At 62.3% G+C, this 22,257-nt stretch overlaps 1 protein-coding gene across 1 annotated transcript in view; it reads left to right on the forward strand.

The window, feature by feature from the left end:
• Positions 1-257: 257 nt before the first annotated feature.
• PDE9A (phosphodiesterase 9A) overlaps positions 258-22,257 on the forward strand; it is a 35,288-nt gene continuing 13,288 nt past the window's right edge. Inside the window, exons 1-4 of the mRNA XM_056119382.1 lie at positions 258-401; positions 13,614-13,684; positions 14,658-14,735; positions 15,758-15,801. Coding sequence (XP_055975357.1) covers positions 333-401; positions 13,614-13,684; positions 14,658-14,735; positions 15,758-15,801 — 262 coding nt within the window. The 5' untranslated portion in view covers positions 258-332. The remainder of the gene's footprint in view (positions 402-13,613; positions 13,685-14,657; positions 14,736-15,757; positions 15,802-22,257) is intronic.

The raw sequence follows: 22,257 nt of genomic DNA on the forward strand, positions 1-22,257 counted from the left end.
GGCACGGGGCCCGTTTCACCCGGGGGAGGCTGAGTCTGCAGCCCCCCAGCTAAGGGAAGCGGGGAGGGAGGAAGGGCGGGGGCAGCGCGGAAGCAGGGGTGGGGGAGGGAGGGCGCGCGGCGGGCGGGGCGCGGAGTCGCGGGGGCGCGCGGCGGACGGGGCACGGGGGCGCGCGGTGGGGGCGCGCGGCGGGCGGGCGGGGCGGGCGCGCGCGGCTGCGCGCTGGTTGGCTGCTCCACGGTGCTCCCGCCGCCGCCCCCTCCTCCCGCCCCCGCCCTCCGCGGCGGCCGCCCGGGAAAGTCCAGTAAAAGTCCAGGCGGCGGCCGCGCGCCATGGGCTCGGGCCCCTCCACCTACCGGCCCAAGGCCATCTACCTGGACATCGATGGACGCATCCAGAAGGTAGCGCCCCCGCCGGGGCCGCGGGGGGCATCCGGGGCCGGGCGGGGTCGCGGGGGGCGTCCGGGGCCGGGCGGAGCCGCGGGGGGCGTTCCAGGGCGCGCCCGCGACCCCCGCAACTCGCGTGGCGGCGGCAGGTGTCCCGCGGGGCGGGGCGCATGGGTGTTTTTCCCGGCCCGCTGCGGTGGGCCGAGCCGATACCCGAGCCCCTCACATCCGGGCTGACACCACACACGCACTCGCGCGCACACACGCACACATGTAAACACACGCACACGCACACAGGCACACACACGCGCACACGCTCATGGGCACACACGCACACATACGCACACACTCGCACACATACGCGCGCACACACGCGCGCACATGCACACTCGCGTATACACGCGCGCACGGGAGCACACGGCTGGGGGCCCAGTGCTGGGGAGGAGTGGGGGACGCGGCAACTGGGCCTTGGTTTCTGGGTGGGCCTCTCTGCAGCCCCCTGTTCCAGACCTCGGGCTCCCACGTCTAGACTCTGACAGGCTCATGCACACCCGCTTGGTCGGTGCCTCTCCCCACTAAGACCCTGTCTCCTCTCCAGCGTTTTCAATGGCAGGGGGACAGTGAGAGCTGGGCCGGTTGTCTCTCTAGCACCCCCAGAAATCCCCCTTGGGAAAGATTTAATGAGGACTCGCACCCCCAAAGCTCAGCCCTTGACCCAGCTCCAAAGCTCAGCTCACAGCTCTTGTGGAGCACCAGAAGCCAGGCAGGGGTGCAGAGACGCCCCTCCCCACCAGGCAGGGGAGCGGAGACACCCCTCCACACCAGGCAGGGGTGCAGGGATGCCCCTCCCCACCAGGCAGGGGTGCAGGGACGCCCCTCCCCACCAGGCAGGGGTGCAGAGACGCCCCTCCCCACCAGGCAGGGGTGCAGAGATGCCCCTCCCCACCAGGCAGGGGTGCAGAGATGCCCCTCCCCACCAGGCAGGGGTGCAGGGATGCCCCTCCCCACCAGGCAGGGGTGCAGGGATGCCCCTCCCCACCAGGCAGGGGTGCAGGGATGCCCCTCCCCACCAGGCAGGGGTGCAGGGATGCCCCTCCCCACCAGGCAGGGGTGCAGGGATGCCCCTCCCCACCAGGCAGGGGTGCAGGGATGCCCCTCCCCACCAGGCAGGGGTGCAGGGATGCCCCTCCCCACCAGGCAGGGGTGCAGGGATGCCCCTCCCCACCAGGCAGGGGTGCAGGGATGCCCCTCCCCACCAGGCAGGGGTGCAGGGATGCCCCTCCCCACCAGGCAGGGGTGCAGGGATGCCCCTCCCCACCAGGCAGGGGTGCAGGGATGCCCCTCCCCACCAGGCAGGGGTGCAGAGACGCCCCTCCCCACCAGGCAGGGGTGCAGAAATGCCCCTCTCCAGCAGGCAGGGTGCAGAGATGCCCTCCCCATTGGCCGCCCGCTCCCCAGTGCCCAGGGCACCACATTCCCTGGTGACAGAGTTCAGCCCCCAGCCCTTCCCCACTCCACTGGGTTCCTGTAGGTGACAGGCAAAGGCTGTCACGGCTTTAATGGAATCACGGGGACTGGGAGGCCGGAGGACAGGGTCAGCCCTGATTTGATCAGCGCCGGGCAGCTGGAGTGGCTCTGGGCTCAGGTCAGCCCAGGACTTCGACAGCAGCCCAGAGCGCAGGCCTCAGCAGCCTGCCCGAGGGAACGCAGCTGCGGGGGTCCTTGTCCCAGCACCTACAGAAACTCACGCACACACGCACGCACACATGCACATGTAACACACACGCACACACGTACCACACAGATACCACACAGGCACACACGCACAGACACACACCACACAGATACACACACAGATACACGCACACACCACACACACACGCACACCACACAGGTACACACACAGACACACACAGGTACACACGCAAACTCATACATGCACACGCACACCTACACACACGTACATACACACCACACAGACACCACAAACGAACACACGCACAGACACACACCACACAGACACCACACAAGCACACACACACAGACACATACACAGGCACACACACAGACACACACACAGATACGCACGCTGAGACACACTCCACACAGACACACACACAGGCACACGCACAGACACACACAGGCACACACGCAAACATACACACATACACCACACAGACATACACATGCAGACACATGCTCAAGACACACCACGTAGACACGCACACACAGATACACCACATGGAGACACACACCAGGTAGACATGCACATACAGACACACACAAACATACCACACACACACATAGATGTGCAAAATACTCATGTGTACATACCCTGTGGTGGACAAGCCATGTGCATGCAACATGCGCCACACACGTGCACTCAAGGCACCAACAGCCTCCACACACATGCATCCCACAGCAGGCACACACAGGACGTGCACGCACTGAGAGCATGTGCCTCACCTGCATGCGTGTGCACAGGCCCTAACATTTCCTTGCAGTGGGCATGTGCATGCCTGCACGCAGCTCCCAGAGACTGATAAACGTGGTTTTCCAAGCCCTCCCTGAGGAGCTGGGTTGGAGGTGGGGGTCCCAGGGGTGGGGCTGGGGCGCACACAGCCCTGTGGACAGCCCGGGTTCCAAAGCCCTGTGTGGCCTGGGGCGGCTGGGCCCCTGCTTGGGGGCAGCTGAGAAGCCCAGGGCGGCCGTGGGGGTGCAGCCGTGGTCACTGCTGGCCCCTGGCCCCAGGCCGGTACACCTGTCCTTGAGGCTCCTGAGGTGGGCCCCTCACTGCGCCTAGCCTAGCTGTGCTCCCGGGGCCTGTCCACTCCTGCCTTGTCCTTCCCGGTGCAGCGGGTGGGGCCACCTAGTTATGGGCCGGCCCCTGCCACCCCCTGGGTAAAGACTCAGGGCAGAGGCCAGAGGGCACGGCCTCTGGCACGGGGAAACCGTGCCCAGGGTGGGAGGCAGCTGCCTGGGGGTCCTGTGCCCAGTCCCACGCGGGCAGCAAGAACGTGGACCCCTATGGCCTGAAGGCCTCAGTCTCCCCTCAACGCCTCTCCATTCCATGGCCATCAGGGCCCGGGACCAGCCACTGCCCCTGAGCCACGGACACCCGGAAGATCCGAAGGACACTGTTGAACCCTGGGCCAGGCCCAGGCCGAGACGCATGAGCACGATTGCGCATCGGCGGGTGTGCATGGGCGCGTTTTCGTGTATGCCCGCGCGTCGGGGTGTGCACATCGCTGCATGAGCATGTCCGTGCGTGCCTGCTTGTTGGGGCGTGTGCATGTCTGCGTGTGTGCATGTCAGTGCCAGGGAGTGTGCGTCCCCGTGCGTGCGGGTCCACCCCGCGTGTTCGTACGCCTGTGGTGCTCAGTTCACCTCCCAACCCCCGCCCTCCTCAGCGGCCCCGCTTGCTGCTGCTAGTCCTGGAACGTTCCAGGCCCCTGGGCTGATGTGGGTCACTGGCGCCCGGAGGAGTGGAGAGGAGTCGGCCCTGCCCCTGGGGGTCGGTGTGAGAAGGGAGGTGCGGCCATCGCTCCTGGCATGGCCAAGACCCCTCTGCTTCCACAGAGCGATGCGGCATGAGTATCCCCACCCAGACTGTGGCTCTGGGCTCCCCGCCATGGGGAGATGGGGGCTCTGGAGGTCTTCCCCTGCCCGGGGCTGTCCTAGTGCGGAGGGGGGACACCCGGACTCTGTCACCCCCAGCAGATTCCTCCAGGCTGTGGAGGGAGCAGCCCTCTCCCAGGGCTGGCCGTGCTGCCCCCCCCAATCCCACAGTGCTGACCATCCCCCAGTCCCACCGGCTGTTGGACATGATGGTGGAAAGCACCCCAACACCGCATGCGGCCACTGCCTGGTGCTCCGGACCTGGAGCCCCCAGCCTTCTCTGACCCGGAGCTGCCCCCCTGTGCCCACATACTGAGTCCGCGGGGACAGGGGGTCACGCTGGGACGTGCTGCTGGGGCTACCCATGGCCCCCTGGGCCTTCCGTGTGGGGCTGTTTGCTCGGGGAGGGGGGGGTATTCTGGAAATTTCTGTGGGCGTCTGGAAAGGCACTCCTGGGTCATGCGTGTGGTGATTTGGAGAGCAGAGCTGAGGGGCTCTGGGGTGTCTGCCCTCCGTACTCCTGGAGCTGCTGGGCGCCAAGCCTTGCTCTCACCAAGAGACCACCCTGAGGAACACGCAGAGGCCAGAGATAGCCCTGGGCACCCCGACACCGACCCCCAGCCCCCAGAGATGGGCAGTGCTGCCGGCGCAGTCCGGAATGTTCCGGGGGACCGGCCCTGGGGGCAGGGGCTCCCATCCTTCTGGCCCGCGCCCCCTTGGGGAACACAGGCAGGCTGCACCCAAGAGGCCGGGGTGATGGGTGCCCCCGGGAGGGCCGGCTCTGGGCACCGAACCCCGCTACCTGCCCCCTCTGCTCTGCGGCCACCTCAGTGCCGTCAGAACTAGCTGTGGCATCAGGTCTCGTGTACAGGGGCAGTGCCAGGGCATGGCCAGGTGTCCGGGAGGGGATGGGGAGTGGAAGGGGGCATTGGCCAGTGCAGACCCCATGGCAGTGCTGAGGCCACCGCCTAGCTACCTCCCACCCCTGGGCACACTGTTTGAAGGCCCAGGTGTCCACTGCTCTGTTTGTTGGCGGGGGGGGGGGGGGGGGGGACATCCAGCGGTGCTCAGGGATCACTCCTAGCGAACTCCAGGGTCACTGTGGGGTGCAGGGATGGAACCCGGGCCAGCCACGGGCAAGGCCAGTGCCCTGCCCACTGTGCTATTTCCATCCCTGCCCGCTGCCCTGTCTGTCCCTCCCTGCCTGCTTCCTTGTCTGTCTGGCCCTGCCCGCTGCTGTCTCTGGCCCTGCTCTCGGGATTTCATCTTTATCCCTTTGTTGCTGAGGGTCTGGCTGGGTGCTCAGGTGTTGCCCCCTGGACATTGCTGGGCATTGTTGGTCCACCTCAGCTTTGTGCCTGAGTTAAGGCCCTTTTTAAGGGTTAAATACGATTTGGTCTGAGGGGTGCGGGGGAGAGAACGCTGGCTCCCAGCGAACCTGCCCTTGGCTGCCCCAGCATCCCGGGCAGCCCTGCCCTCCTCCCTCTGACCCCTGACCCCTGAGGATTTACTCAGCGCTCCCTCAGATAACCGCAATCCTGGACCCGGGGTCTGCAGGGTAGTGGCCACAGAAAGGAATACCTGGCCCCAGGTTCCTGGGCGACTTGTGGCGTCTGTGGGGTGAGGGCATGATGCGTGTACCCGCATCATGCTTGGCGTCAGCGGGCTTCCTGCCTCGCCTGCACTGTTCCTAGACACCCCCACAGCAGCACCAAGCCTAAGTGTGAGCACACGCATATGTGCCCATGCATGTGATGATGAGAGAATGTACAGACCTGCACACATATGCAGAGAGACATGCACGTACATGGAGACATGCAGAGATGCACACCTGCACACATATGCAGATACCTGTACACATACACCCGTGTCTTATATATATACATATCTGTGTGTGCATAGACATGCTAATGTGCAAATGCATGCACACAGAGGCCCGTGCCTGCAATACACACATGCAGGTATACATGCGTGCGCTCACATATGCAGGCATGTGGTTACACAGTACCCACGTGTACACACGTGGTATGCAAGACACACATGTGCACATGCATATACGAAGATACTTATATGCACTCATGCAGAGACACATGTGCACATAGGGACACACAGAAATATATGCATACACATATGCGTTCTCATGGGCTGGAGCGATAGCACAGCGGTAGGGCGTTTGCCTTGCGCACAGCCGGCCGGCCGAGCCAGGTTGGATTCCTCCGCAATTCCTCCGCCCCTCTCAGAGAGCCCAGCAAGCTACTGAGAGTATCTCGCCCGCACGGCAAAGCCTGGCAAGTTACCCGTGATGTATTCGATATGCCAAACACAGTAACAACAAGTCTCACAATGGAGACGTTACTGGGCCTGCTCGAGCAAATCGATGAACAACGGGAGGACAGTGCTACAGTTCTATGCATTCTCATGAACATACATGGCAGAGACATGCACATGCGGAGATACATGTACACACATTCTTACGCACATACATGCAACACAGACATGCAGGGACACGTGCATGAAGACTGCTCACATGTGCATACTTGCAAAAACGCATGCGCAAAAACACATGGTCACGCATACATGCAGACACGTGTGCACATGCAGACATGCGTGCTCACAGATGTATGCACATCCATACACAGACTTTTGTGCACACCCTCTTGCAGAGACATATAGGCAGAGACGTGCACGTGCACAGGTTCCCATGTGCACTCAGATGCACACAGTCACACTCATCTGGACACACACACAAAGAGCTCACACCTCACCTCACACTGTGCGTGCCAATGTCCCTGAACCTCCTGTCCCTGCCGTGTCTCTGCGCGTGGGAGACGGGTGGGCTTTCTCTCGAGATCCACAGGCAGAGCTCCAGGCCATGTTTGTGTGTGTGTATGTGTGTGGTGTGTGTATGTGTGTGGTGTGTGTATGTGTGTATCTGTGTGTGTGCCAGGAAGACACCTGACACTGCAGACCCACAGCGACATGCCCCGGAGACCAGGTGGGACTCGATGAGCCTCCAGACACCCAGAGTGGGGAGGGGCTGCGGGCAAGGTGGCAGCTCGGGTGGGTGTGGGCAGCGGTTCGTGTCTGAGCAGTGTGTCCCCCCTCAGCCCTCCACATCAGAGTCACTGTGTGAGTGTGTGCATGTGTGTACGAGTGCATATGTGTGTGCATATGTGAATGAGTATATGTTTGTGTGTGTACGTGTGTTTCAGTGTGAGTGTGTGCATGCGTGTTCATGTGTATGCTCATGCGTGTGCACATGTGTGCTCGTGTACTTGTGTGTGCGCGTGTGCATGCGTGTGCTCGTGTGTGTGTGCGTGCCCGCGTTTTGCTGCATGTGCTGGAGACCTCAGGGTCTCTGAGCTGGTCCAGTTCTCTTCAGCGAAGGCACGAGCAGGGATGCTGCTGCTGGCCTCCTCGGTTCCGCCCCTGCGTCTCTGTGGTCGCCTGAGCGTCCGGCCTCCCGGTCCCCCCCACCATGTCCTTCCCTTCAGCCGAGGAACCACAGGCGTGCAGAGCCGGGCACACAGAGACCCGCGTCTTTCTCACCCATGATTAGGCCCTGGCCCCTGCGCGGGAATCTCGCCAGGAAACATGGGATTACGGCCTGGGTGTGTGTTCTGTGTGTCAAACACGGTGTTTCTCGGGTGCTGGGAGGCCACAGAAACTGTCCTTTGAACCCCTAGAGAGGAAAAGGACGGGTCTACAGCGGGGCTGGGAGAGACCCAGGGGGCTATGACCCCAGGGTCACACCCTCCCAGGGTCACACCCTCCCGGAGTCATAGGCCCCCGAGGTCACACCCTCCCAGGGTCATAGCGCCCTGGGGTCACAGCCCCCCTGGTCATGCTCTCCTGTGTGAGGCCCGTGTGAGCCCCGAGGCCCGTTGCTGCAGAGCTGAGGCAGGAATGATGGAGGAGGCCGAGTGCGGGACTGAAGGCGTTTCCCCTGGTGGGGGACCCGACCCGTCCTCCCCCTGCACGGGCAGCTAGGGCCAGGTTGAGAACCACCGGGAGACATGCAGCCTCCTAGGCCATCAGAGACAGTCCCCTGGGCCCTCAGAGACAGTTCCTAGGCCCAGAGCCCCTGCAGCCCTTAGAGATGCCCAAGACTGTGGGCCCCCAGGCCAGCACTCAGCACAGGGGCCCTGCCCTGACTGTACCACCCTCTCCCAGCTCCACACCCAAGGGTCTCGCTGTGCCCAGGGCACTCCTGCTGGTGCCAGCTGGGCGTCCCCTCCACTGCCCAGCCTCACTGGGGACCCAGGGGTCCCGTGCTGGGAAGCTCCGATCTGTGCCCCTTAGGTGGACGGGCAGCGCTGGGGCGGCAAGAGTGAGGGGGACAGTGTGCGGAGGACAGTAAGGGTGAGGGGGACGGTGACATGAGGGGAGGGTGAGGAGGACAGGGATGGTGACAGGGTAAGCATGGCAATGAGGTAACAGTGAGGGGGACAGTGGCAGTGGGGGGAGAGTGGGCATGAGGGTGACAGTGACAGTAGGGGTGACAAGGTGACAGTTACAGTGACAGTGTGACAGTGACAGTGACTCGTGATGGTGTCAGCTGAGGCCGTGCCTGAGGCGACGGTGGCAGTGCCAGAGGACGTGGCTGTGTGGGGATGGCGGCTGGTGGGGTGACAGTGCCGGTGCCGTCGCTGGTGGCGGGTGGCCCGAGCCCCTCCCTCCCTGCAGGCCCGGCCCCCCGGGGGTCACAGCACTGAGTGTGGGCCCCACCCAGTCCGCTCTGAAGCCAGCGCATCTCCCGCTGCCGGGGTCCACTCTGCAGGCTGAGGGACACGTGGTGGCGTAGCCCTTCCTGGGGGTGGGGGGTCAGTGCTGGTGGCCCTGAGCACCCCCAGAGCTGCTGCTCAGGATGAAACCCCCCTACTGCGCTCTCAGAGGCCCGCCTGCTGGCTCCCCGGCAGGACTTGCCCATGGCGGCAAGGCTCGGAGGAGGGCCTGTCCCTGGGGGGCATGGAGGACTGTCTGCTCCTCACCCCCCAGAGCAGGGCACCTAGGGCGGGACTCCCGTCCTGGGCCGGTGCCTGCCGAAAACAGCTGCAGGGTCCACCTTCCTGTCCCCCCCCACCCCCATCTAGACTCGACCCCATGGCCCCAGCCTCCTGCCGGGCGCCACACAGGCAGTGAAGGTGGGCCCCGGAAACCAGGTTCCTGCACCCGGGGTGGTCAGCAGCTGGAGGGGGCAGCTGTGTGGGCAGGGGCCAGGGCGGGGGCCAGAGCAGCAATAGCCTCGGTGGCTGTCACTTAGCGCCGGTATGTCCCCGTCAGCGTGTCCCCATCAGTGTGTCCCCAGCCCTCAGCGGCTGTGGCTGACCCATCTCTGGGCTCTGGGGGCCACACCCAAGGCCGGCGCCTGTCCTTCCAGGCATGGACACTGAGGGCTGGGTGCCGGCTGTGTCCAAACAATCCATAGACCCTTGTGAGGAAACCAGGGAGCAGGGGGACCGGGGCAGTAACACGGGGTGCCAGCCTGGCCCGCAGCCGCCTGGGTTCCATACCAGGCACCCCATATGGTCCCTGAGCATTGCCAGGAGGAGGTAACAGAGCCAAGAGGAAGCCCCAAGCATCACTGGCTGTGCCCCAAAAGACTTAAAAAAGAAAGAAATCGAGGTTGGGGCCGGAACAGTAAGAGAGCGGAGGATGTCTGCCTCACACGTGGCCGCCCTGGGGTGCATCCCGACACCCCCACACCCCCTGAGCCCGCCAGGAGGGGTCCCTGAGCACAGAGTAGGAGTCTGCCCTCAGCACCCCGGCTATGTCCCCAAATTAAAAATAAAAGAAAAAATTGGGGTTTGGCATGACTGGGCATGTCCCTAGGCCCACCCGCCCATGGTCCTGGTCAGCAGAATGTCCCTCAGCTGCCCGGGCGCCCAGTAACCAGGAGGAGGCCTGGCCAGGCCTGCTGGTTCCGATAGCGCCTTGTCTGTGGGGCGGGGCCCAGGTGCTCTTCAGTGCCCTCCCCTCCCCCACCTGGCTTTCAGGACCCCCCACCCCTCTCTCCCCTCCTGGCTCTCAGGACCTCCCACCCCTCCCTTCCCCTCTGGCTCTCAGGACCCCATCCCCACCCCTACCCTACCCTTCCTGGCTCTCAGGCCCCCTTCTGGGCCCAGAGCATTGGTGCTCTCCCCGGTTCTGGCCCAGCCCCTGTGCCGCGTCTGCACCGTGCCCGCATCTGTCCCCATGTCCCCACATCCCCCCAAGTCGGCTTATCCTTCGCCGCCGCCTCCCGCCCCTGCCTTTATCTTCGCAACAGTCACCCTCTCTGCAGCTGCCAGTGGAGGCTCTGCAGAGACATGTGGAGACACAGCCCCGCCCACGGACGTGGGATGCTGCCCTGTGCCCTGCTCCCGGCTGACCTCTGACCCTGTCCCACCGTTCAGACCCCAGTCCCCTTCTCACACAGCCAGAGACTTGCCGCAAGTCTCTGACACAAGGAGGCTGCCAAGGGGACCGATGAGCCCAGCCTCCTAGAGAGAATGTGCCACGCTCAGCTCTGGCCATGGGTCCTCCCGTGTCCTGTGTGCCCGTGTCCATGCCTGTGTGTGTTCGTGGTCATGCCCATGCAGTGCACAGAATATGAACGTGGATTTTTTTTTGGCTTTTGGGGTCACACCAGGTGATGCCCGGGGGTTTCTCTCAGCTTTGCACTCAGTAATTACTCCTGGGCGGTGCTCAGGGACCATATGGGATGCTGGGAATCGATCCCAGGTCAGCTGCGTGCAAAGCAAACACCCTACCCTCTGTGCTATCGCTCCAACCCCATGAGCGTGTGTTTTGATGCTCCCCTGTACACACATTTGTGTCCATGTCTGTGTGTGTCTTTGTGTCTGTGTGTACAGTTACATATTTGTGCATGTGTCTGCATATGTTTACGTGTGTCCATAGCTTATGCATTGTGCATAGCATGTCCATGTGTATAGATATTCATCTGAGTTTTGCGTGTTTGTGTACAGACGTGCACATGTCCACAAATCTGTGCCTACATGTGTATACATATCCACATATGTGCACTCAAATGTATGTGTGCACATGTCCATGTAGATGCATCCACATGCATGTGTGCTTGTGTCTACATATCTACGTCCACATGTATGTGTGCATGTGTCCATATATCTGCATCCTGTTGTATGTGTGCATGTGTTAATGTAGCTGTGTCCACATTTATGTGTGCACATGTCCACAAAGCTGTGTCCACATGTGTGCCTATATCTGTGGCCACATGTATGTGTGCACATGTCCATGTATCTGTTCACTTGTCTACGTGTTTGCATGTGTTCGTGTATATCTGCATTTGTATGTGCATGTGTCCATCTGTCTGTGCATGTGTCTCTGTGTGCCTATGTCTGTGTGCCTCTGTGCATGTGTGTGTCCATGTGTATGTGCATATCTCCATGTGTATATGTGTGTACCAGGGGTTGTATGTCTTTGTGTGTGCACTGTCTGTGTGCATGTATGCATGCATGTGGACACATCTGTGTGTTGTGTGCCTGTGTTTATCTGTATGTGTGTGTCAGGGGCACCGGCTTGGTTAACCACGCACAGTTGCGTGCAGGCATGTTCCTGTGTGCAGGCATGTTCCCGTGTACAGGCATGTTCCCGTGTACAGGCATGTTCCCGTGTGCAGGTATGTTCCCGTGTATAGGCATGTTCCCATATGTAGACATGTTCCTGTGTGCAGGCATGTGCTTTCTCTCCACGTTCCTTCCTGTTCGCTCCCCTTCCTCCCAGTGGCAGCATTTCCAGCGCAGCTTCAGCCTCCAGGGCTGTCCTTGTCCCCGTCCTGTAGTGCCCGTCCTGCCCATCCCCGTCCTTCCTGTGCCTGTCCTGCATTGCCCCGCTGAGCCGGTAGCGCGTCCGCCCATCCCCTTCCCTGTCCTGTAGTGCTGCTGGTCTCCCGCTCTGCGCGTGTCAGACACGGCTGGCGTGGATGCTCCGTCCTGTGCTTGTGTCATCATTTCCCAGGAGAAGTTCCTGGAATCGGACACACGTCCTGCTGCCCCAAGGCTGGTGGGCCCTGGCTGTGGCTGCTGCTCGTCCCACCCTCTCGAGCATCCTGGGTGTCACAGGAGAAGGGCGGGGTGCAGGCCCCCCAGCTCGGTGACTCCTCAGGCCCCCTTACCCACCCCTCGGGCCCTGAGAGGGGCAACTCCAGGCAGCCACACTGTCCACCCCGACTCTGCCTTCTGTGACCTCCCACCCATCCCCAGTGCTCCCTGCTCTGTGCTCATCACACCTTGGGCCCTCCCTGATGTCTGAATGCAGGTGTGGCCTGCGGCTGGTCTCCACGTAGTCCCAGAGCTGCTGTCCTGGTGTAGGGCAGGTTCCATGGGGACGTCCGCATCCACCACCACTGCTCTGACCTCTGCTGGCGTCAGCCTTTGACCTCCTGTGGCTCACACAGCGGCTGCACCGGGGAGGGTGGGGACTCGCTGACGAGCTTCTGCATCAGCTGAGGATAGCAAATGCGAGGACGCAGACTGCGAGGTAGAGGGAGGGCACGGAAGAGGGTGGCACTCAGCTGGCCGGCTTCTACCTCCACCCCGCTGGCCCTGAGTCCCTTCGAGAGTGCTCCTGAGCCCCTCCAAGAGTCCTCCCAGGCCCCTCTGAGAGTGTTCCCTGGGCCCCTCCGATTGTGCTCCCCAGCCCCCTCCGAGGATGCTCCCAGGGCCCCTCCGATTGCTCCCTGAGCCCCGCTGGGTGTGCCCCATTTGGGTTTCCAGAACTTTCTTTTTTTATTATTAATTTTTATGAGTGAAACACCATGAGGTACAGCTGTAGACTTAGAAATTTTTGTGCTTGGGTTTCAGTTATACAATGATTGAGCACCCATCCCGCCACCAGTGCCCATTCTCCACCACCACTGATCCCAGTATCCCTCCCACCCCCCATCCCCCCATCCCACGCTGCTTCTGTGGCAGGGCATTTCCTTTTGTTCTCTCTCTCCTTTTGAGTGCTGTGGTTTGCAAAAGAGGCATTGAGTGGCAATCATGTTCGGTCTATAGTCTACTCTCATCACGCATCTCCCATCCTGGGAGGAACCAGAACTTTCTCAGCCGTGAACGCTGCAGAGAGCGGAAGGCTGAGGGGCCCTTCTAACGTTTGAGGGGTTGTGCTGGGGGCCACACAGCCCGCTCGCCTGCTGTGCCCCCGGCACATCCCGCAGCTCGCAGGGGAAGGGGGAGGGCAGTGTCCGGGGGTGCGGGCTGGTGCAGCTCACACCAGGGTGTGGCCCCAGGATGAAGGCGGGGGCCGCTCCAAGCCCAGCCACAGGAGAAAGGTGTGTCAGGGACGGGCGCCCACTGTGGCAAGGAGGGGCCCTGCCCTAAGGCCCCCCAGGAAGCTTCTGGGCCCCGGCCCTGTCTCGGGTCAGCCCAGTTTGGGCATGCAGCCCCGCCCTTGTCCAGGCCAGCCAGGCCCTCTCCGGGGGTCCAGTGTGAAGTGTCTGCCCAGTGGTCAGTGGGGCCACAGCCCTGGCCTAGGCACTCACAGGCGCCTGCTTTGCGTGGGGCAGGGCGCAGGCACAGTGTGTCAGTGTGAATCCCCCATGCAGCAACAGGGGCGCGGCCGTCCCTCATGCCCCTTTCTGGCCCGCAGGTGGTCTTCAGCAAGTACTGCAACTCCAGCGACATCATGGACCTCTTCTGCATCGCCACTGGCCTGCCACGGTGAGCCGCCACCAGGACTCTGTCCATAGCCCCTGCCACAGACGGACGGACAGAGATGGGGGTGACCGACAGCATCGCCCACACGAGGGCCAGAGGTCACTCACACAGCATGGCCACGGGCCTTCCCCTCCGTGTGCACAGACTATCTGTTACATAAGCAAGTTACAGACACCAGGCTTTCTACATGTGACTTGTATGTGCCACTGATCACGTATGTTTGTTTCCACCATTCATACATCGGCAATCACATATGCTGTCATATACCTCACATATGGTTCTTTCAAGTGTCTATGTGATTGTTCGTGAATTTATGTATATCACTCATACGTTTGTTCATGTTACATATGTGATATTTATGTGTGGTATTGATGTCATTCATGTTCTGTATGGTATTTCATCTTCTATATCTACATCACTACACATACATCTTCACATCCTTTGTCACTACTATGTATCTTGCATAGTATTGTTTGCATATGTGGTTCTTGTGATATGAGTGGTTATCTATAGGACAGCTACTACATGCATTGCTTATGTAGTTGTTCATGTCATGCATGTGGCCGTGTATGACACATGTGTTGCTTACATGTGGCTGTCATATGACACCTACCCACATGTTACAGACAACTCTTCATGCTACACGTGAGTGTTATGTCTGACATTCCCTGTCCATTGTGCACATGTAACTTTTTGTTATACATATGGCTGTCATGTATGACGCCTGCTACATAAATGCATATAAACTTCTCATGTTATGTGTGTGACAGTCACGGGTGATATCTGCTGCATGTATGATCGTGCAGAACACCCTGGGCTCATTGGGGCATATTTAAGCCGCATTAGCCGAGGCGCAGAACCGGGTGCAGGGCTGCCTGCCATGAGGGCGGAGGGGGGTGCTGTTCCGTGGTGCCCTGGGGCCCCTGGGGGGCCCCTGGGGGTGGCAATGGCAGCGCTCACGCGGGCTCTGTTACAGGAACACGACCATCTCCCTGCTCACCACGGACGACGCCATGGTCTCCATTGACCCCACCATGCCCACCAACTCGGAACGGTGAGCAGCTCCGCAGCGGGGTGGCACTTGGCTGTGCCTCGTGGCCACGGGGTCCTCTCCAGCCAGCGAGGACAAGAGGCGCACAGGGAGCAGTGACGGGGCTGCCACCTCTTCGGGCACTGTCCAGAGGAGACAGTGTTGAGACCTCGGGAGACTCCCACAGGCCCTTCTGCCCGCGAGGCAACTGTTAGTCGCACTTGGTTACAGGAAGGGAAACCGAGGCAGAAGCTTCACGGCAGAATCAAACTCAGCCTCTAGACTCAGTCACTCAGACTGAGTGCCCAGAGATAGCCCGGTCACTGCCCAGAGGAGGGACCTGAGAGTCGGGGAACATGAAGCAGCCAGCCAGTGGGGGGCACGCAGCCCTCCCCCCGGGCTGGGAGGCTGCATCCTGCCCTCAGGCACACCAGTACTCCCACTGACCCCCAACAATCACGCTGACCCCTAGCATGGGCCAAAGTGGGCAGAGAGAAGAAACGTCTTTGCTGCCCAGGACAATGCAGGGGAGGGACAGGACTCTCTCTCTGCCGCCTTGGTCACCCCAAGCCCAGTGTTGGGGGACAGGCTAGGTGCCCTTCCCTGCCGGCCCCCCACAGCAGTGCTGTACCAGGCCGTGTTCGGGGCCTGGGGTCTCTGGGGCCCAGCCCTGCGCCCAGCCCCTGGTGCCGCTCGGCTGGAGATGGCCACTTCCCTCAGCCTCTCTCGGTGGGCAGTGCACGGCCCCCAGAGGAGAGCCCGCCTCCCTGGGCAGTGCTGCTGGGGTCTGTCCCTGGGCCCCCCTGGGAGCAGCCAAGCAGAGGACATGCTTGACCAGATTCCCCCAAACCCCCCGAGTGAGTCCTGAGCACAGAGCCAGGAACAAGCCCTGAGCACTGCCGGGCGTGGCCTCCAAACAGAATCAATAAAATGGGCGCTTTAGTGCGTGGGGATCCTTCTGAGCAGGGCTGCGCAGAACAGAGTCCTTAGGAGCGTGGCTTCCCGCGGGTCGCCGGCCACCCCTCACACTGCCTTCTCTCTTGCAGCACCCCCTACAAAGTCAGGCCCGTGGCTGTGAAGCAGTTGACCGGTAAGTCCCCTCTGCGCATCCGCAAATTACCACCAGCTGGTCGGGCTGGAGACACAGGGCAGTGGCTGGGCTCTGCCTTGCACAGGGCCGACCTGGGTTTGATCCCAGCCCCCCAGAGGGTCCCCCAAACCACCTGAGTGACCTCTGAGCCCAGAGCCAGCAGGACATCCTGACCCCACCAGGTACGGCCCCAGCAAGCAAAAAGAACCAAGTTGTTTGTTTGTGCCCAAAGACCTCTGTGAGTGTCAGGGTGCCACTGGATGCCCCCCCAACAGGCGGACGGACCCTTGGTCCCAGACGGGGCACACCCCCGCCCCAACATCCCCACAGAGCCCGGGTGTTCCCAAGCCCGCTCTTGGCGTTGCTGTTTGCGGCTGTTTCTAGGCGGGAATGGTGCCTCCCGTGCCCATGTTGGCCGCTTGGTTCCGGCCCGGGGCCTGGCGTGCAGCTGGAGGCCTGGAGCTTCGGGGAGATGGTGGCCGTCCATCTGCCGCTGGTTCTCTCCCCAGCCAGGCCTCCAGGCCGGCCACAGCGACGAGAGGGGCATGCCCCTGCCAGGGTCGCCTCTCACCTCTGGGGACGACGGGACCATCTCCCTCCGAGCCCTCGGTCTCCCCACCGGGGCCCCTGGCATTCTTGTCCCATGACATTTTGTGGGGGGTGTTTGTGTGAAGCCACACTCAGTGCTGCTCAGGGATCACTCGGAGACTGAATGGGGGCCTGGGGGTAGGACCTGGGCTGGCCACGTACAAGGCCAGCAGCCCCCTGCCCCCGGGGGCAGACTTCTCTTCCCCTGCTGAGCCAGTGACTTGCTTTTTTTTTTTTTTTTTTTAATTGTATCACGGTGAGATACAGTTACAAGCTTTCATGTCTGAGTTACAATCATACAATGTTTCTGACGGGCTCAGGGCACACACACAACTTGGCTTTCCCAGACAGCCCTCTCGGTTTCCAGAAAGTTCTCCTAGGAAGACACTCAGTGCCTGAAGGGACAGTGTGTGCCCGAGGCCCGGCAGCGGGAGCCGATGTCCAGGTGGTGGTCAGTGGGCGCTGGCCCGGGAGAGGTTGTCAGAGTCCCAGGGTGGTGACACTCGGGCTGACCTCCCGGGCTGCCCCTCCCCTCCCAAGGGTCCCACAGGCTGCCCTTTGGCCCCAGCTCGGCGTCTGCTCAGTCTTGGTGGAACACCCTCCCCCCCACCCCAGGCTCGCTGGCCCTGGTTCCGCGAACCCCTCCCCTCCCAGCTCCCGCTGGTCTTGTCCCCATTCTGTTCCCGGTCAGCCAGACTGCGCGGTGCCCTCCATGGCGTCTGGCCTTCCTCCTGGACTTCGTCCCCTCCGCGGCCTTATTTTAGCGGCAGTTTTAGGGCCATAACATGGAGGAAACGCTGAGTTCCCAGCAGACCCTCCCGGCACGCGGCCGCTCCCGGCGCTGCCAAAGTCCGGAGTCCATGAGACTCCCGCCGTGTCCACCTGCAGGCCGTCCTGTCCCGTGACCGCCCGCGCCTCCTCCCTCCGGGTCCGGCACCACCCGTCACTGTCCTTGCTTTTCCGGGCGTCTGTCCGTCTGCCCATCGCCCCTGAATTAGACCACAGACGGCCTTTCCCTGTGGCTTCTCCCTCCCGGCGACGTGTGGTGAAGTGGGCCCCACTCCCTGGCGGGTCTCAGACTTGTTTCTTTCTTATTGTTTGAGTGTGGAATGTGGTGGCTGGGGGTGGGGGGGGCAGGGCCCCAGGCTGGCTCCTGACTGTCTCACGGCGCCCAGAGCCTCCCACCCCCCTGCCCTGCTCAGCCATCCTCCCCCGCTCCGAGGGGCTCTAGCCGCCCACAGGCGAGGTGCGAGGCAGGGCTTGGTTCAGCTCTGCGGAAGCACAGGCGGCCCCCGCTGGACAGGCCAGCCGGTGGCTTTTCTTTTCCCTGGTGAAGCGTTTCTCAGTTGCTCCCATATCCCTTAATGACAAACAAATCTGCAAAAACCCGTGTGGGTTTGAGTGTAGAAACAAGTGCCCCCCACCGTTAGGTAAATACAAGGAACACACCAGCCCCCAGGTTATAGGTCAAGGGTCTGTGCAGGGGTGGAGAGGGACTGCAGGGCAATACCATCAACTCCGGTTCGATCCCCGAGGACCACTGAGGGTCCTCCAAGTACTGCCAGGAGTGATATGCTGAGCCCCAACTTCCATCTTCAGCATGGCATGGCCCTGAGCACTGTAGGCTCATGACCCCTGCCTGAGTACTGCGGGTGGAGCCTTGTGGATCTGAGCACTGCAGGTGGAGCCTCGTGACTCCTGAGCACTGGGAGTTGAGCCTCACGACCCTGAGCACTGTGGGTGGAGCCTCACACAGCAGGCCCCAGTGCCTGGCTTCCTGGCCTCTATGTGGACAGCGCCCAGGCCCCTCTGCTGGCCGCTCCCCATGATAGATTCTGGTTCCGAGGTGAGGTGCTGGCTGTGTGGGGCTGTGGCGGCCCCAGCAGGTGGTCCCGGTAGCAGCCTTGGGGGTCCCGAGCCACTCGTCAGAGTCTCGCTAGACTGGAGAGGGCGCAGACCCTGGCTTGAACCCCAGGCACTACTGTGGGTCGCTCCTGAGCACGTCCCAAAGAGCATCTAAGCAACACGGTGTGACCCTGAAGTAGAACAAACCAAACATTTATTTTCCAATAAGAAACCCAGAGCCTTCCCAGGTTCGATCCCCAGCACCCCATATGGTCCCCCAAGTACTGCCAAGAGTGATTCCTGAGTGCAGAGCCAGGAGGAACCCCTGAGCATCGCCAGGTGTGACCCAAAAAGAAAAAAAAAGAAGCCCAGAGCCAGCCCACCCGGCTCCACCCTGAATAACTGTCCTGGGTGTCGGGCTCAGCCCCCAGGGTCTCACCCCCACCCCTAAGTGGGGGCTCTCGGGGCCGTGCCTAGGAGCATGGGGGTTGGGGGTAGAACCTGGGCCTGCCTGCAGCCCACCAGGCACGGACCCTGCCCTTGAGTGGGTCAGCACCCCAGCATGAACTGTGGCCTCCTGGGGTCATGGGGAGGGTGAACCAGGCACAGCCGGTTAGGCCCAGCCCAGAGCACGGCCCATCCCACGCCCCTGAATGGAAATGAAGTCTCGGCACGGTGCCCGCCAGGTCAGGCCGCACGCGTCCCCTGAACCCCTACACCCGGGCCCCCGGAACTGCAGGCAGGAAGTCTCTCCAGAGTACAGGAGGACCCTCCTCAGCCCACCCCAGCCTGAGCTGCTGCGTCCCCCCACAGCCCCGCGATGCCCCTCTGCGGCGGGCGGAGGCCAGGCAGCGTCTGTGCCTTTAAGGACGCCCTGCCCGCTCCTTCCTCCTGCTTTATGGGGCCATAAACCCGTTGATGGCCAGGGCTGTGCCCTGCTGTGTCCCTGCTAGAACAGGCAGCTGAGAGGAAAGTGCCGAGGTGAGTCCTCCCTCTGCTCCCCTGGACACGGGGTGGGGGGGCACTGGCACCTGTAGTCTGGCTCTGGGCTCCTGGGGGCCCAGGAATGAGTAACACCCCCCGCCCTTGCCATGAGGTGGGGAGCGGGCCGTGCCTCAGGGGCTGTGAGGGGAGACCCACCTGCTCCTCTGTGGCTTAGGGAGGCGCGAGCACCCCCAGCCCTGATCAGGAGAGATGCCCCCAACGCTGCCCGTGCCAGCATCGCACCCAAGGGCCGCACCCCTGCCCTGTGTGCCAGCCTGAGGCGCACACGGCCACAGGGGAGCGGAGCCGAGCTGCCATCTCCCTCCCACTCGACAGGGACACGGAGGGCAGCAGGGGGGCAGTGACTCGCTGCTGGCCCTGAGCAGGGTTCGGGCAGGCTGGGCCTTGGGTCCCTGCAGCTCACGTTCAGCGGCTGCGCTCAGACGGCCGGGAGCATCGGACAATTGCAGGAAGGGCCGGGCAGGCGGAGGCGGGGGCTGGTTCCGTGCACACGGGTGGGGGTCGGGGCCGGACCTGCCTGGCATCTGGGCACACGGGGGGGGGGGGGCTTCCCCCAGCCCCACCCAGGAGACGGCACTCAGGGCCCCTGTGCGGACGGCCTGTGCCAAGCAGGGTCCAGGGGGCCCCAGAGCCTGATTCCGCAGCACCTTGAAACTGGACATTGGCCGGGAAGGGGCTCAGGGAGGGAGATGTTCCCAGTCCTGTAGAAACCCCCAAAACAGGAGGCGGCCACAGACTCCGCAGACCCAGCGCTCTCTGGGCACTCACCATGTGTGTCCACCTGGACACTCTCTGACCTCCTGTCCATCTAGGTATTCCTGACCGCCTGCCATCTGAGCAATCACTGACAGTGTGTCCAGCTGGGTACTCACTGACAGCGTGTCCATCTGGACACTCACTGACCACCTGTATGTCCATCTGGTCACTCACTGGTCATGTGTCCCTTTGTGCACTCACTGATCATGGGTCCATCTGGGCACTCACTGACCACCTGGTCACTCTGGTCACTCACTGGTCTTGTGTCCCTTTGTGAACTCACTGACCATGTGTCCATCTGGGCACTCACTGACCACCTGTTCATCTGGGCAATCACTGACGGCATGTCCATCTGGGCACTCACGGGTCGTGTGTGCATCTGGACAATCACTGACGGCATGTCCATCTGGGCACTCACTGACCACCTGTCCATCTGGGCATTCACTGACCTAATGCCAGCCTGAGGCCTTGCTTGCCCAGCCCTGGTCAGGCTGAGGACCAGAGCCTGCCGCCATGTCCGTGACTGGCGGTTACTTGCATGGACATGTCCTCTGTCTTCCTAGAAGCCACAGGTGCCCAGGGGCCCATGGTGGCGCAGGGCGGGGCTCCTAGTCAGAACCCATCTCAATCACACACACAAGCTGTCCAGCCCGTGGCCGCCGGACCCCCGGTCCTCCCCATGACGAAAGCCACAGGGCATGCGAGGGGAGTCCGACGAGCCGGATCCCTGTCCTTCCACCGTCCACCCCTCCCGTCCCTGCCTGCATGCCCACCGTTGGGGGCTGAGCACTGCCCTGTGGGGGCTGGACTGTGGGGTTCCAGCGTGGGCATCCACCGTGCTCCCACCCAGATGCGAGTGGCGGGCTCTTCAGGGAAGGCAGGCACGGCCTCGGGGCCAACTGGGGACTCCTGATGGAGCTGTTCTGGTGGGGGCCACTCCCGGCAGGTGCAGGGTCCACCAGGAGACCCCAGGGCTGTGCGAGGAGGCACCCTCGGCCCTGTGCTGGCCCCCAGTCCACAGATGCTTCAGGAACTGCTGAACCCTTTCCTGGGATGGCCAGGCCCCGTCAGCTACGTGGGATCTGATTTCCCTTCGTTCTCCCGCCTTTTGCTCTAGAATTTTCTGTGTGCACACAGGGAGATCATGTGGTGGGTTTCTCTGCCTTCCACATACTCTGCTGGTCCTGCAGGGAAGCCCTGCCGTTTCAAGGGGCATGTGTGTGTGCGCGTGTCTGTATGCACACATGTGTGTGCGTTTGGGGGTGTGTGCACGCGTGTGCATGTGCGTGTGTGTGTGTGCGTGTGCGTCTGCGTGTGTGTGTGTGTGTATGTGTGTGTGGCCTCCCTCCATGCTGCATGCCCCTGCCAGCCCCACGCCCCTGCCAGCCCCGTGCCCTTGGGGTCCAGTGTCCTGGGTTCAGGTCATCCCGAGACCTCCCTGAGGCTCCAGCCTCGCCTCCTTGGCACCTCTGTGGCTGCGTTGCCGTCCGACTCAGCCATTCACCTTCACGTCAGCGGGGTCCCAGTGGCGCAGGTCTTCCTGCCCCTTCCTGCCCATTTCCGCAGCCCCTTTGTCCCCCTTGGCTGTCTTTCTGCCAGAGAATCTGCTTCAGCCCTGGGCGGAAGCGGCATCTTCCCTCAGCTGCACCAGGGCCTGCTTTCCCCTGCACTGACCCTCCCCCACCCTGCGTCCACACTCCCCATGCGCTCAAACACACTCAGAGACTGTGGCTGCCTGGGGGTCATCCTGAGCCTCGAGCCTGGAGAGAGAACACGGGAGGTCAGCACTCAGCTAAGCTGGGCTGTTCCCGCAGCCCAAGGCCCCTGGAGCCCGCGGGAGTGACCCCTGAGCACCGCCCTGGCACCAGGGAACCGTGTCTGGCCCTGCCCGGGCTCTGTCCTGCCCGCCATGCCCTCTCTCCGGATCCAATCTGGGCTGAGAGATGGTCTCAGGTCCTCTGGGTTGGGTGCTGCTGCTTTGTGGGGGAGGGTGCAGCTCCGGGAACTGCCTCCCCTGAAGAATTCACACGCTGTAGTGCGTCTCCGGGGAAACCAGCTGCCCTCGAAAAGGCCTTTTTTTTTGGGGGGGGGGGTTGGTGCTGAGCCAGTTCCCGGGGTCGGGGGTCAAGCCTGGGCGGGTGGGAACTGGGTGCTGCCCCCCTGCCACCCCGTAGGCTGCGGGCACACTGGTTCCCTTACCAAGACCCCAGGACAGCCCACTCGCCTCCCGCGCCCCACTCCCGCCTGATGCCCCCTCTCCCG

Source organism: Sorex fumeus, unplaced genomic scaffold (assembly GCF_029834395.1).
Source record: "Sorex fumeus unplaced genomic scaffold, SorFum_2.1 ptg000041l, whole genome shotgun sequence".
NCBI lineage: Eukaryota > Metazoa > Chordata > Mammalia > Eulipotyphla > Soricidae > Sorex > Sorex fumeus.